This window comes from Sander vitreus, chromosome 1 (genome assembly GCF_031162955.1).
Source record: "Sander vitreus isolate 19-12246 chromosome 1, sanVit1, whole genome shotgun sequence".
NCBI classification, from domain to species: Eukaryota; Metazoa; Chordata; class Actinopteri; order Perciformes; family Percidae; genus Sander; species Sander vitreus.
Genome location: NC_135855.1, coordinates 28,433,693 through 28,450,021, shown reverse-complemented (window position 1 = coordinate 28,450,021; position 16,329 = coordinate 28,433,693). Strand labels below are relative to the sequence as shown.

The window sequence follows — 16,329 nt, the reverse complement described above, 5'->3', positions numbered from 1 at the left end:
TGAGACATTTTAACTTGCAGCACACAGGTGAAGGCCTCTGAAGAAAATGTTGCCAGGGAGACAATTTAGTTCAGTGTGCAGTCTTGTGCAGGCAAACGCCTTTTCTGTAAGTAATACTGATATGATATGATTTACTTTCACTTTAAAGGGGTTCTAAAAAACAAAACAAATTTATGACAAAAGTCCTGCTTTTCACTGCAGTGACAGAATACAAAGACTAGTCGTGTGTTAATAACTGGGACCATATCAGCATTGCAGCCAGTTTTCACACCTGTCACATTAATACACACACACACACACACACACAGAATAGCCTTTATCGTACAAACACACACAGATCCACATGCACATACAAGTAGCTTCACAAATGCCACAAACTGTACACACACAAGTGTGCAGATACTCATAAGCTTCACAATCAGTTCTCACTGGTTCCCATTTGCCCCGTAACCACAAGAAAACAAATATAGGCCTTCTGGATATGTGTATGTTGGTCTGTGTCTTTGTAGCAACTGGGGCGTGAGAGAGGGCTATCCTGTGTGTGTGTGTGTGTGTGTGTGTGTGTGTGTGTGTGTGTGTGTGTGTGTGTGTGTGTGTGTGTGTGTGTGTGTGTGTGTGTGTGTGTGTGTGTGTGCCCGCACGCCAGACTGTTGTGCGGTCTCGGGTGTAAACGTGCAGTCAGGACTCATTTGGCAGACAAACAGGCCGCAGGGTGGCTGGGGAATCGACGAGTGTTTGTGTGTGTGTTTGTTTTTATGTGTGTGTCTGATAGAGCAAAGGGAAGAGAAAAAAGAAAGAGAGCACGAGATCAAGCAGTAGAGGTTAAGTCTGCATGACTGCACTGCAGCCTCTTTCTGTCAGACCAATGTATGGCACACACACACATACCTACACACACCACACACTTTCTCTCCCTGTACCTTCATAGATACAAGAGAGTGTCCTAATATTTTAACAGCCACACACACCCTTATCCAACCAAATACATAGTCATTAACTTGACCTAATGCACCTCTTACCTAATCCAGATTATTATGTACAAACTTGTGTTTAGTAAAAACAAAATGAATATCTAACCCTGTCTCCTAAAAATGAAGTTTACTGTATATACTACTAAATGGTGTTGCAGGATATGCTCAGTAAAAAACGTAAATCCAGCCCAGGAAGTGTTCCATTCTTACACAGCACAGAATATGTAGAGTTTATACCAAAGACAAAAGCATATATCCAATAATAATGCTGTCCAGGGAACACATGGATTTACTTGCAGGTTGCGTCCTATAGCAATCTTCTCTTCTTTAAAGTTTATATTAATAATTTATTTTGTTTTGAACTTTGTTTCCATTGTACATTACTGTACATTAAGCTCAGTCCACCGTCAGCACAGTAATCACAGGCTGTACAACATCCACACATACACAAACATACTCCCACACATAGTATGAGATCCCTTATCAATGGACAGAAAGGAAATGTAATTAGAGCCAAATAGGGAACCTTCTTTTGTCAAGTGAAATCACAGGTATGAAAGAAAGGTCTCCACCCCTCCCACCACCACCATCTCTCCTTCTAACACCTCTCCCCCTTTTACTTTCTTCTCTCCTCCATCTCACTCTTTCTCGTGCTCTCTCTCCCTCTCTCTCTTCATCAATACCTCTCTCTCTCCATCATCAGCACTAAATTCCCATTGATGTTTCTTTTCTTCTGCTGTATCGATCGCTTCATGAGAAGGAGGGGAGGAAGGGAAGAAGGGAGAGATGGCGTTATCTGTTAATTAATTTGTCCTGAAGCTGGCCGCCTATTAATCAGACAGATAAGAGGCATTGGATGGCTGAACAGCGCAGACAGGCTGGGGGAGAGGGGAGGGGAGGGTGGTCGGGAAGGCCCACGTACGTACACACACACAAACACAGAAATACACATAGATAGAGACGCACATGCAGAGCCTCACAGAAACGTGTATGGGAATGTATGCATACAAACATGCTGATATAACAAGTCAGCGCACCTCCAGTACAATTATGTATATTGTATTTTTATTACGTACACACTATGAGCATACACATATTCACAAAATGCATTCACATACCACACATTAACAAACACACGCACAAACCACATCCTGATAAAAAATCATTGATGTAACTCAATAAGAAAAGCTGCACTTTCAGCTCAATAAATTAATCACATGGGTTTTAATTATTTGTTTCTTTGTGTGTGTGTGTTTGTGCACATATGAGTGCATTTTTATGTGTAATTGGGGAGATGTTTGTTGATGTATGAGGTGTGTGTGTGTGTGTGTGTGTGTGTGTGTGTGTGTGTGTGTGTGTGTGTGTGTGTGTGTGTGCCCACTTTTTGAGCAATGTGTGCCCCCACTGGCCCCAAATAAGATTCAACCAAAGGGATGTGTGCCAATTGATTGAACACTGCATGCTGGTCCTAATGCCAGAGCACTGAAAACCCTCATCCACACACACACAAGTTAGAACACACAATCAGTGACACCATTACATGATATTAACCACTCACTCATGTCTTCTTCTCTTCACTTGACCCTAGGGTTTAAACAGATTCAATAAGAGTGTGTGTGTGTGTGTGTGTGTGTGTGTGTGTGTGTGTGTGTGTGTGTGTGTGTGTGTGTGTGTGGGGGGTGTGTGTGTGTGTGTGTGTGTGTGTGTGTGTGTGTGTGTGTGTGTGTGTGTGTGTGTGTGTGTGTGTGTGTGTGTTAATTTTAGCAGTGCCCACGCTTATTTCCGACTGACCACGATGAGTGGTGAAGTCCTCTGGACCCCCTAAAGACATCTGCCTCTTTAAATGAGATGTGTGTTTACATGTGGGTGTGTGCATGAAGAACCCCTTAAGAAATTCACCTCTAATCCCTTCTGATGGTTTCATTAAGTAGAAGAAGACACTGCCAGTTGGCAACAGAACTGCTCCCTTCACTGTGCCGTGTGTGTGTGTGTGTGTGTGTGTGTGTGTGTGTGTGTGTGTGTGTGTGTGTGTGTGTGTATGTGTATCAATCATACACATTTGGATTCATTCCAGTGTTTCTATGCATTTATGTCTATGCATATCTGATACTGTATGTGTGCATAACTACTGTATATGTGTCGCACATGTGTGTGTGTGTGTGTGTGTGTGTGTGTGTGTGTGTGTGTGTGTGTGTGTTGGAGATGTTAACAGTTATAGATAGAAGGAATTAGAGCACATTACATACAACAATAGCCTGCAACCTGGACATAATGAGACGCCTGCCATTACCCATCAACACACTGTGAGATAAGAGCCCCTAATGCACATGCACACAAACACACACCAACACACACTTTGAAACACCTTCCATCTCAAGAGGAGGCTCATGGCAGCAGATGTTGAAGAAATATCTTCCTTCTCATCTGCCTGCTTCTCCTGGCAGGATGATTTTCTCATACATACACACACACACACACACACACACACACACACACACACACACACACACACACACTGGAGGGCTGCAGTGAGGTCTGACAGGTGTGCTCACATGGGCCACTGTCTTTGCCTTTCCTATGAAGGCTTGCACACACACCAAAACACACACACACACACACACCCACACGTAGGCAGACAGGCAGGTGTGAATGGACAGGTGTGTGAGGAGAGGACAGCTGTGAGGAAAGGTGTGAGTGGGCAGGTGTTCCATTAAAGAGATAGGTAGACAGAAAGAGAGACAACAAGCAGGAGTCTGGTGCACTTAAGTAAGAATGTAATCAAAAGGTATTAAATAAGGAAGCGAAAATGACAAAGAAAAAGCAAACCAGTACCGAAAGTGAAAGTGCAGACAGAATGCAGCAAGCAAAAAATGTAAAACAGAGAGAGACCCTAACAGACAGGAGATGCAGACAGAGATGTATCAAGATGGATGGAAAGAAGGTGAAGCCAGAATCAGACACACAGATGGTCAGTCGCAGATAGACGCTGACAGATAAAAAGGCATGGATTGCGATTGGAGAGACAGACAGATATAGACGTAGGCAAATAGAAAGACATGGATTGACACCAGAGAAAGCAGGAGTTTTGAGGCCATAGCAGCAATTAGTGTGTGTCTTTGAGCGTTGCAGCAGCGATGGCCAGCATTGATCCATGGAGGCTGTGTCAGGGGGAGATAAGGCCTGCCTTTCCCCAGAGAACAGCCCTGGGCATAGGGGAGAGAGGAGGAGGAGGACACTGGACAACTGGACAGAGGGAGGGTGGGCAGGGAGGGAAGGGAGGAGAGCTGATCTTGACCCTCTCACTAGCTTTAAAACAAGCTTTACTCTCTCCTATTCATTCCCTTGGCTCCTCCTTAGTTTAACTTTATCAGCATAACTGTTTATTAGAAACAGTTTTTACAATAGTAAAAACATAGTGCTTAATTTTTTGCTAACGGTTTTGGGGCAAAGAAATGAACAATCCTCTATCTTGCTTTTCTTCTCCGTCCCAGGTTTCTCTACGCTGTCTTTGGCGGACCAGATGAGTCTACTGCAGAGTGCATGGATGGAGATCTTGATCTTACGTGTGGTGTACCGCTCACTGTCCTTTGAAGACAAGGTTAGCCTCTTTCGCTTTATGTTTGCTTCTTGCTCTGATGAAATATATAAATATGCATGTTTATTTGCAACCTCTCTATCTCTTTCTCTCTTTAGTTGGTGTATGCCGAGGACTACATAATGGACGAGGACCAGTCGAAGCTTGCTGGACTTCTGGACCTGAACAATGCCATCCTTCAGCTGGTCAAGAAATACAAGACTATGAAGCTAGAGAAGGAGGAATTTGTCGCTCTCAAGGCCATCGCTTTGGCTAACTCAGGTTTGAAATTTTTCACGTTTTTATCTCTGTGTGTGTGTCTGTGTGTTTAAGTTTGTGAGCACGCGACTGGTGGAAAAATAGTTAATCCTAGGGATCTCCAGTCCCATGGGACTCATTTAAACTGAACCATCAAAGGACTGATTTCATTACTCTGCATCTAAACACACATACACATACACTTCCCACTTTCACTGTTAAAGCCACACACATTTCTCTAACTCTTAATAGTCACACAAGCCGATGATTATTTTAAGCATGCATACACACGCAAAAGTACAAACACACACGTCTTCAACCTGAAGCCCACTTCCCACCCTCAAAGAAAGTGGCGATCCCTTTTACAATTAGCATAGTCGTCTCTTCAGATGCCTGTTAAATAAGCTAAAATCATTAGAACCCAAAGTCTGTCGATAAAGGCCCCTCTCTGATGTGTCCAGCTGCATCGACAGCTGACTGACACACGCACACACACACACACACACACGCGCGCGCCTTCTTCCTCCCATGACCCGTATTTTGAACTTTGTCTTGGAAGCCAGCCAGCTCTTCAGTACTCTTTAATTACAAGGGGGGAGCTGTCAATACAATGTGTTTAAATGGGAGAATGCAATGAGAGAGCTTTGAATAAGGAGGGAGGGCCCTTTTGTTCTGATTCTGCCACCATCAACACACGCACATACACCGACACATTCACACACAAACACACTCACGTTTTTCTCAAATATTCCAATTTCATCTCTCTGACTCCTACATAAACGCATACTATAACATTGGTGTGTACTTAAATGTGAGCCATTGAAAAATGTTTGCTCACACACATACAGCACACACTGTCATGCACATGCAGAAAATATTGACATGTTGTTTTCCTGTGGGCTATGTGACAATCAATCTCTCGGCTTGGCCTATTCGTGTGTGTGTGTGTGTGTGTGTGTGTGTGTGTGTGTGTGTGTGTGTGTGTGTGTGTGTGTGTGTGTGTGTGTGTTGGCTTATAAATGTTGCTGACTGAGTTGGGAAAGCTGGCTTGTTCTGCCAGCTGAATAACAGTGTTGATTATCATGATTATGGTTATGATGCCTTATTTGGCTAACAAGTGTTACATAGTCCTTGTTGCCTCTGAGATTTCCAATGGCCTAGATTTTTTAACAGGTCTGGTAGAGAGTGAAAGAGTGGTTTAAACGTTAAAGGTAATGTACACAGATGTATTAGGTACACCTGTACAATCTATTGCAATTCAAAACAACATTACAAAGCTCATACTACTCAATTATTGCCGTCACTGAATCAGAAGATTTTCCTTATCGATTAATCTGGCAATTCATTTCTTGTTTAATCAGTTAATATTTTGGTCCATAACAGGACATCTTCAAATTTCAAGTTTTATCTAATCAACAACCCAAAAGCAAATATTATTTGCAACTTATTGAGCAAAAATGTAAAAAAAAAAACGGCAAAACTTCAAATTTGACAAGCTGGAGCCAGAGAATGTTTTTGCTTGAAAATCAACTTAAATGATAACGAATTATCAAAATGGTTGCCAGGAATATCCCAATATCAGTATACTTACTACACGAATAAATAGTATTGTTACTGTCCATCTGAAGGCAGATGAAGCGCTGGAAAGGTAAGGGAAATGTCAAACTGGAGTATTTATTTTATTCTGCAGTTGGAAATTGCATGTTGTTAACTCATTCTGGACCTTAAATCCCTTTGCCAGTTTGGCACATGCAACGCAAAAAAATATCCAGATAAATCAGGAGAGTAATTATCCATTTAAGGCTTAGCTCACTGTTGAGAAAACTCACATTTGAAATAGTCATTCTTTTAACTGATTGATATCGAAACAGCTGACGCCCAAATAAGAACTTTGCATCATTGCCTAGACTCTTTCTCACTGCTCTTAGAGACAACAGAATGCTAGCATTAGCATTTTGAAGGGCACTGACACTAATTAATTCACAGGATGCTAATCGTCTGCATTAATGAAGCCAAGCCTTAAGAAATGTTAGCAAACGTGCCCCACATGTAGAGTCAGCTAAACTAGCCATTGGAAACAAAAGGCACGTGTGTCTGTGTGTGTGTGTGTGTGTGTGTGTGTGTGTGTGTGTGTGTGTGTGTGTGTGTGTGTGTGTGTGTGTGTGTGTGTCTGTGCATTCATTTATGTGCGTGCGTGCATTGTAGGTTCCATGTTAACGTGTGTTTTAACAGCCTCATGTTCTTGTGCTCATTAACGTCTGCTGTTTTACTTGTGAGTGTACTGCGGGTCATAGCACAGGCAGCAGCCATGTCTACCAGCTTAAATACAAAAAAAAACAGTATTAATCAAAAACAATGTGAAACTCATTAAACTTCATTTTAACTTATGGTCATTATAGGCTGTATTTTAGGTAACCACTTATTACAAATCCAAGATTAACGAGGACAAGGTGATTGGACAAGGTGGTTTTTTAATAGCGACCAACAGTAATACTCATTAAATGTGTACATTAAGCATGTGTTTATTATCAGTTTGTTTTTAACTGTGCAATATAAACTCTGTTCAGTTTATATACAGTAGTATCTTCTCCTTTAACAAGAGACACTGCCTCAGGGCCAGCTAAACATTTGGCCTGAAAATGTTTGCATCGAAATCAAAAAAGAAGAAAGTTCAAAGCAAAAGCAAAATAGAGATCTGCAAAACAGAAGTTTGTATTGTGTGTAAATTATATTGTATGTTCTTTTTGTATAAACAAAATTTAATTATAATCCACCTTATATCCTTAATGAATATAATTTTTCCCTCCCCCATACCCCCATACTGCTTTCCACTGTGCAAAATCTCATCAAGCAGCAAAGTATGCTAACAAATCCAGACGAGTGGACCACCCACTCTTATTTATGTAAACTAAGGAAAAAGTAGAACATTTGTGAACAGATAAAAGCTGAGTTTTCTATTGATCCCTATAGAATCCAACCCACTGACTGGTCTGGTCCTGCATACTGATACATGCATTACACTATATAGATCCAACACTTTGTATTTGATTGTGTTTGTGTATGTGTATGTCTAAGCGTACACTTGTGTGTGTGTGTGTATGTGTGTGTGTGTGTGTGTGTGTGTGTGTGTGTGTGTGTGTGTGTGTGTGTTCACACATTTTATCTGCACAGTATAATTTTATGTTTCACTTACCATTAAATGTACATTTGTGTAGGTTTATACTTTCTTTGCCGGGGTTTCTAGTGTGTGTGTGTGTGTGTGTGTGTGTGTGTGTGTGTGTGTGTGTGTGTGTGTGTGTGTGTGTGTGTGTGTGTGTGTGTGTGTGTGTGTGTGTGTGTTCAGCAGGTGTGAGCATGTGTTTGTATAAGAAGTATTGTATGCTGTGAGAAGTACCATATCATTGTTTTAAGGTGTCTACGTGCACTTATAGGTTTGCGTGTGTGTGTGTGTGTGTTGGGGGTGTGGTGGCCTATCAATAGTTGCCTTGTGATTATTATTTAACATGCATGTAGTCATTGATTGGAGACATTGATCGGAGGTTGGGAGCTAAAGGCCAGCTCACATTAAGACTTTGCCTCCCTAAGGGGCAATATGGAGCATTATTATTGAGGGACATTCTCAGCCTCTACTGCCACATATGCTGAAACACACCTTACATGCCAGCTCAAAGAGAGATTACAGGTGTGTGCAGCCAAATGCTTATGCACGCATACACACACACACACACACACACACACACACACACACACACACACCGACTCTTAGGTGTTCCTGCATCTCTCCATCATTCTACAAGTCTATCTCTTTTTTCTCTGCCCACTCGTCTCTTTGTGTGTCCATTCATCACACCCACAGATCCACACTTTAAAGACAGAGAAAGGAGCAGCCCCTGATTTTAAAGCCCCTTTCCTGGATTTAGTTTCAACTAGAAATTTTAAGTAGTTTTAAATCTATATTACAGAGCAATGTTAAAAAAGTGTACTGATATTTTTGAAAGATTGTTTAATTGTAAAGTACTATATTCATGATTATACTTTAAAAGATCTCATTGGTTTGCAGTGTAAACACTGAAGTTGGTTTCTATTCAAATGCAAATGTAGAGAAGTATTTTGCACTTTTTTGATGTACGTCAAAATCACATTTCACTACACCGTCAAGAACCCTGAGTTTGTGGCTTTCAGTAGCATCTCTGCATTGAGCCTGTTTGGATTTTGGATTGAATCTTTAGCACCTCTCCCCTTTGTACCACTGAGCACACAGGAGACAGAGGGGGCACAGGTACTGACAGAGAAACCTACTCTTGTAAACATCATCTGAAAGAGTTATCTGGTAGCTTTCTGCACTGCAAAACATGTCTGCCTTTTTTCTGGAAAATTCAGAACATAAGCATTCAGTCAGCACAAGAGTCAGCACACTGCACGCTGATGCTTATTTTAAATGCCTTGTCCAATTGCATCATACTCTAACAATAACAAATAAATCAAACCGTAACCTCCTATGTTTCATATAAGAATTATGTGAAGCATATACATTAACAATATAAATTAAAGATTTAGCCTAACAAACAAAAGCTATGGGCAATACTACAAAAATCAAAAAACTTTTTGTTCACATTTGAATTTTAGTCGTGAATCTCTCTTCCTTCTTTCTCCAGACTCCATGCACATTGAAGACGTGGATGCAGTGCAGAAGCTCCAGGATGTGCTCCACGAGGCCCTGCAGGACTATGAGGCTGCCCAGCACCAGGAGGATCCCCGCCGGGCAGGCAAGCTGCTCATGACCCTCCCCCTGCTCCGCCAGACCTCCACCAAGGCTGTGCAACACTTCTACAGCATCAAGCAGGACGGCAAAGTCCCAATGCACAAACTCTTCCTGGAGCTGCTGGAAGCCAAGGTCTGAGGACGGAGAAAAGATAGAAGGACAGCTAGATGCCAGTCTGAATCTCACTTTGAATGACCTCTTGCTCTTTTACACGCACACACTCTCACACACACACACACACACATGCACACACACACACAGAAATATGTCCCTGAAGTACGTCTGCTGACACACACCCCTATGAATAAACAAGTAACCTACAGTAAACCTCTTACCTGAACCCCTAAACCTCCACCGTCTACGACAAAAGGGCGCTCACTTGACCTTTTGTTTTTGGGGAAGATGCTGACAGACTGGCATGACCCGCATATTACCAAGGGAAGAAGATATTTCCTTTAAAAACTATTAACAATTACTCAACAGTTACCACAGTGGCTCCGAACATTGAAGATGGCAAAACTCTTGCAAACTTATGCATTTAATAACAGTTAAGATGTTATTAAAGACAAACGCTTAAATGAGGACACATTTAAAAGAAACTGAAAACTCTTAATTTTAGTTCTGAGAGACTGTAAGACTGCACTCGTGTCTCCTTTTCCCTCCCTATTTCCCCCGACAGAGTTTTTTAAGTGTTCAAGAAGAAAACGAGTGGAGAAAAAAAAAGAACACTAAAGAAGTATTAATGACGTTTGTTGTCAAATTACATGTACAATGACATTTTGATGGATGGACAGAAAGAAAAGAAGAGGAGATTTGCCCTGCCAAAGAATGGAGCTCATCCATTCAGAGGATGCCAGTAAACTGACATAACCCAAAAGTGTTTCTGGATTGATCTACCGGTGGCTTTCAATGCTGGGCCTCAAGAGTGCTGCTGGTTTTCTGTTCCACCAGTTATTTAAAAATCTTTTTGGTTATTATGAAAACCAGCAGGGCCAGAACCAGGATTGGAAACCACTGTTGTAAACACTTTCTGGTTCTCCCTAAATTCAGTTCCTGGTTTCCCATGACTCCCCTACTTCAACTGAAACTTTGCTTTTTATTTGTTGTATTTGTTGAGGACCAGTGACCCTGGCCTCTCAAACCTGTCAGTATAACCATAGAATTAGTGTTTGAACACTTGACGTGGCTGAAATGAATGTTTCCAAATATTCAAACCACTTGAGGTGTGATTGACTGACAGAGTTTAGTCAAAATATTACTTAAACGAAATAAGACTTGACCTATACTGTCAAGGATGAATTCCTGCTTGTCCAACTGGTAGATGTAGGCTCAGTCCACGTTCTCTGTATTTATTCTGTCAAACACTCCTCTTGTGTTTGGACGTCTGTTTGAAACCTTTTCAGCCGCTCAGTGGCCCAGGTTTGTAGCTCTCCACACACAAGTCAGTAGAAATTTCAGTCCGTCAATGTGCCATTAAGAATAGTCCAGCCCGAGCTCATTACCCAAACTCCAAACAACTGCAGTGTCACTTCAGTACTACCCTCCTTGCGCCGTTGCATTCACAACTTCTAGCTCATCTCTTGCGTCAGCACAGAGATATTTTTGTGATTCATTCAGGGAGTGATGGGGGCGCTTCAGTCACTCAACGCAATATAAACCAGAAGGAAAGGTGTGCTGACAAAACTGAGTGAAGAACAATTATTGTTGCTTTCAAACTCCTTATTTTTTTTTTTTTTTATTTCTATCTTGAAAATAATCTTAGCAATGATACCAGTATTAGGGTTGTAAATAACTGTCATCCTGTATATGACATATAACACGGCTTTGTTTTTGTTATTAATATTGTCTTCTTAAAATTGAATCAATCAATATGTCTTTGCTTTTTTCTATCAGCTTGACCACTATCAGCAATTATCATATATATATAAATATAACAAGTAATGTATTAACAAATCAGCGTTTATCTTAGAAAACCCTGAGCAATAGTGGATTTTAAAGGAGGGGTTTGTGCATATGGACTAAGTCTGCAATATTAACATAACGTGCCAGTCTTAATTTTGGGAAAGAGGATGGGGATTTGAGGAGAGTTTGTAGCTTCTCTTTCTCTCTGTGTAACTTGCCATAAGCTATTAGATAACAGTCAATATTTCCTTTGTTAGTTAAACAGGAACAAATATGGACCAGAAATGTGAGGATAAGATGTTATTGCTGCTGTCACATAAAAGCTGCGTGAAGAATGGTTGTCATGAGGGCCGAAGGAGTAACACAAGCAGCTAAAAGATCAAAACTCCAGTTTGCAATTATATCATAGTTCTGATGTTTGCACCTTTCTTGTGACCAGGCTCTTTTTGCTGTCACTTTTAATCTGATTAAAACAAGACCAAGTCCTTTGTTTAAAATCAGCTGTTGAGTCATACACAGTTTTTGTCCTTAAGGCGTATGTTTCTTCAGCCATGTGGTCGAGTGTGGGGACCATCAGAATAACCTAAATCTGGATCTATGCTGAGGGAAACGGTGCTAGCAAAATCAAAATATCATCCGAAAATAAAAAAATTAAAAAAACACACACTGACAGTTTCATGTTAGCTCACTATTCCACTTCATGTTGTTAGACACTTTTTTAAATGGTAAAGGACATGTTTGTGTGTTGGTGACAACCAACAATCCTACCAAATACAGTCTGATGAAATGAATAATAGCTAGTCTTCAGAGTCATTTGTATGGTGGAATCCATTACAGGTGGTGTTTTTGCTTATTTTGTTTCTTAGCTTGTCTACTAGTTTGTGTTGTACTCAGTGTACAACATAATTGGTATTTCAAGTGGATCATCAAAGTTTATTTTTATTTAATTACCTTAATTAATTAAACCTGTAACCACAAAGACTTAAATTGGTCATTTTTATAGTGATTTCCAGGCATTTAAAAAACAAAATTCAATGTCAAAAGTTGCTTGTTTATTTAAGTGGAGTATAAAACGGCAATAAATGGAAAGCTGAGCTTACAGGAAGCTGTCTGACATTTTACAGTCAAGTGAAGACACATTGATTTCAACGTTGTAGTGAGATTGTATGGCTGACTGATCACAGCTTTAACAGGTAAAGACAGACAATGGATTTTTTTATATCATTGTGTCATTTCTAGCCGAATAAGAATGCCAAAATGTGTAATGTAGATGACGGTGTAATCTAATATAAAATGGCAACTTGTCACAGCTGAGGAGTGCTGCAGTTTAAGTGTAGTTGATCTCTAACATCACACGCTCTGTATCAAACATCAGTATTATTAGTAAGGGGTATTTTCTCAGCCTTCTTAAACATTGTATATTGTAAATTATACAGATTATAATTCTAACATAAGACATTTTATTGGAAACAAAATCGAGAGAAAAAAGAAAAGGAAAAAAAAAGTAGTTCAGCCTCGATGTGTGTTTCATGTTCTCTGTTTTTTCTATCAAGAACAAACCCTGTTTATTTAGTTTTATCTGGGTTTTTTTGGTTTTAAAGTCTTTCTGTTTGACCCTTTCCTCCTCTGTTGAGTCCTCTAAGGCGTTGCTGTGTAGTTTTTCTTGTGGTGATTCCCGTTCTTGTGCCGTGTGCTTCTTCTTTAGACAACACAGAGTAGAGTAGAGGCCATGTTGTCTGTCTGTCGGATCAGTCCGCTGGGGGTCTGGGCACCGGATTCTCTCTCAATGAACCGAACCGGATATAAGGCTCTTCTTCTAGAAACGTAACTAAAACACCAAGATCAAATTACAGTATTCATCTTTACCAAACTATACATCAATAATGAAATATTTAGTATCTAAATGAAGAAACACCATACAAGTATTTAAAAAGGGATAATTTGTGTAACTTTCCTGTAGAATAAACAATATACTGTATATCTTTAGGTTTAAATAACGATGAAATGAAAAGGACATTTGAGTAATTCAGAACTGTAGGTGACTCTTTTTTGATAAACTCGCTGTACATAACTGCCTTCCATACAGCTCGGCTCAATCATCTTTACTGTTTCAGCTGTCAAAAAGAGAAAAGATGAAGATGAAAAACTTTTTTTCCCCCATTGTTGTGTCCTGTTTTCAGCTCATTCTATCTTGTTTTACAACAAAGAGTAAAAAGTGACTGGACATATGAAAGTCAGGACAAAAGTTTTTTTGTGGGTTGATGGGAAATGTTAAAGAAAAAGCTTGACACGTTTAGTTTGCACTTGCTGTTTCTCTTCACCATGCACTCATTACATTGTGGGACATGTTTCTGCTTTGGCCCCAGAATTAAGAACCACAAAGTCAAGATTTAAACTCAAAGTCTCCTTTAATGAACATGTTACTATCCTCATTGTACCTCTTTCTACACATGTATAGATTCAGCGCTACAAATAGCATACATTCAAAGATTATAGGACTCATCAAAGGTCTTAAACATGAACATATAATGTTTTTAGAGAGGAAATATACATACAAATTATTTCACAGGTGCATAACATATATTTGTAGGCAAAATCCCTAATGACAGAGTTGAATTTCCTGATTTGATTGTAACCGAAAACACCATCTCATTGTCAGAAAGATGGTATTTCTTTTCGACCACTGTACATTAATGTACAAACTATGGAAGAAAGGTGCTCTTTTCTTACTTTTGTTTCTCTTCTGTTCCTATTCTTATTTAGTTGTCAGTTGTCAAACCGATCCTAAACAATGCAACACGATGAAAGATGTTACACATCTCCCTGAGGTGATTAAGACTGAGCTGGAATTGGTTAAAAGCTAAATAAATGTTAAATGTTTTGAAATGAATCAAGTTAAATTTATAAATTAGCAAATATTGATATGTAGCAATAGATGTTTCTAAATTAACTTACATATCAATTTGTTAATCAAGTAATTTATTTGAAAATGATGGTCATGACAGGAAATGGTTCACTGTATGCCACTTTGTTTTGCTCGTAAAAAAAGAATAAATCTACCAGCTAATATCAGGAGGGAGATTGTTTGATTCTTTCAAAATGTTTTGGTATAACTCGCTGCTAATAGCCAAGATATTATTTAGATGTACACGATTAAAGTGTTTTCATACAAAAAAAATTGTTTTGTTAAAAAGCAATATTTTGATGACTGTGCAATGACGAGACAAGAGTTGCACTTTTTTGTGTTTTGTGTTATACATCTAACTGCTGTTATAGCTATCAGTTAGTGTTAAAACCATATAAATGACAACAAACCAAACTGGTATTTTCTATGAGGAGCGTTGGAAAAAGGACTGTCTGGGTTTTCGCAGAGCCATTGATGGAAGGAGTTTGACCTGGTTGCACTTTGGGCACCATGTTTTCACCCTCATCTGAAACTTAGATCCATTAGCTGCAAAAACTCTATGTAACAATAGTTTAGCTGGAACAGAAGGACGAGTTATTTAGGGACAAAGCAGGATTTTCCATCTACCATGGCTACCCCTGAAATCTGCTAAGGCCAAACTGTGTCTATCTACAGCTCCACAGTGTTTAGTCATTTAGTTGTATTTAATCCCCAAATGTAACTGCAACTTGTGCTGCAACTAACCCTGCAGTGTGATTTTGCAAATGTGAAGAAAATATTTAAGGGAGAGAGAGAACAATGACACATTTGAATACAAAGGATATTTCAAGATTAAAAAACCCTGGCATGGTGGAGAAGAGTTGTGTACGAGAGAAGACCCTCTAGTGTTATTAAAAACATGTCCGTAGATTTTAGATGTGCTTCACATCAGTAAATAAAAGAAAGAAAAAAAACAAAAAAACAATAACCTGTATATTTTTGTGACGTGTATCATACAAGTGTGCTCCAACAATAATGTCCATTTGTGTAAATGTATTTATTTCACATTGTATATATTGTTCAATGCAAAAAGAGAGACCTATGATTCTGTAACTTAATCTACTATGGGTTGAAACATTACATGTGTTACTCCAGACTATGCCTTTCAGGATTATTACAGTAGAGCAATATCAATTAAAACCAGGCTTCCAGTTTTGACACCTGTCTTTTGTCTCTGATTTATACACACATTTTCTTTAGAGGTACCAAACAATAAGCACATAATTTATGAGATAGTTCACAGAGCATGCATGCTAGTTTCCAGCAGTGCTGTACTTGGCAAGATTATGTTTACACCTCATACAGACAGACAACAGTCATGAAAAAACACCACCCCATTAATTTAAATGAGGCCAGGCCGGCAGTACAGCAGGGTTGCCAACGCAGAGGGCTCCGGCAAAGAAAGTTGAAGCTCTACTTTTTACAGAATCATCCAGCAATGGTGTTGTGTCAGCCAATCAAATACTTGCGAGCATGCCTAGATTACTTTGTAACTCTAATGTCATATTTCTTCTACTCTTTACCTGATGATCGCTGTCTGTTAAGCCTTCAAACTCATATATATGTTATTCAAACTGGACTTCTTGGATCATTTTTCATGTCTCACCAGTACCTACTGTAAAGTAACCTCCCCCCCCACCAACCAGAGTGGTCAAAGTAACCGTACAGATCCATTTTTGCGACACGACTGAAGCGTGGTGTCGCGACGTCATACATCCATGGTTGATGCTCCACGCCCTTGACTGGCAGCTGATTGGACGAATGCGTCACGTGGGTCTGGCTACTCCCGAATTTCAAAACGACCTTTATGGCGGCTTGTTGAGAATACGATCTCGCCGATTTTACAAAAATAGTTCACCGAAATGTGTTTCTGAAAACATTTTAAGCGAGAAATAGGCCATGCAGTTACTGAATCTGT

The 16,329-nt window shown here is 39.8% G+C and overlaps 1 protein-coding gene across 5 annotated transcripts in view; it reads left to right on the top strand.

The window, feature by feature from the left end:
- The window catches only part of esrrga (estrogen-related receptor gamma a), a 79,527-nt gene extending 63,964 nt beyond the window's left edge, over positions 1-15,563 (top strand). For all 5 annotated transcript variants that reach the window (XM_078251618.1, XM_078251600.1, XM_078251609.1 and 2 more), the window contains exons 7-9: positions 4,463-4,569; positions 4,665-4,827; positions 9,459-15,563. In XM_078251618.1, the coding sequence (XP_078107744.1) occupies positions 4,463-4,569; positions 4,665-4,827; positions 9,459-9,703 (515 nt within the window). In that variant the 3' untranslated portion in view covers positions 9,704-15,563. The remainder of the gene's footprint in view (positions 1-4,462; positions 4,570-4,664; positions 4,828-9,458) is intronic.
- Positions 15,564-16,329: the final 766 nt, after the last annotated feature.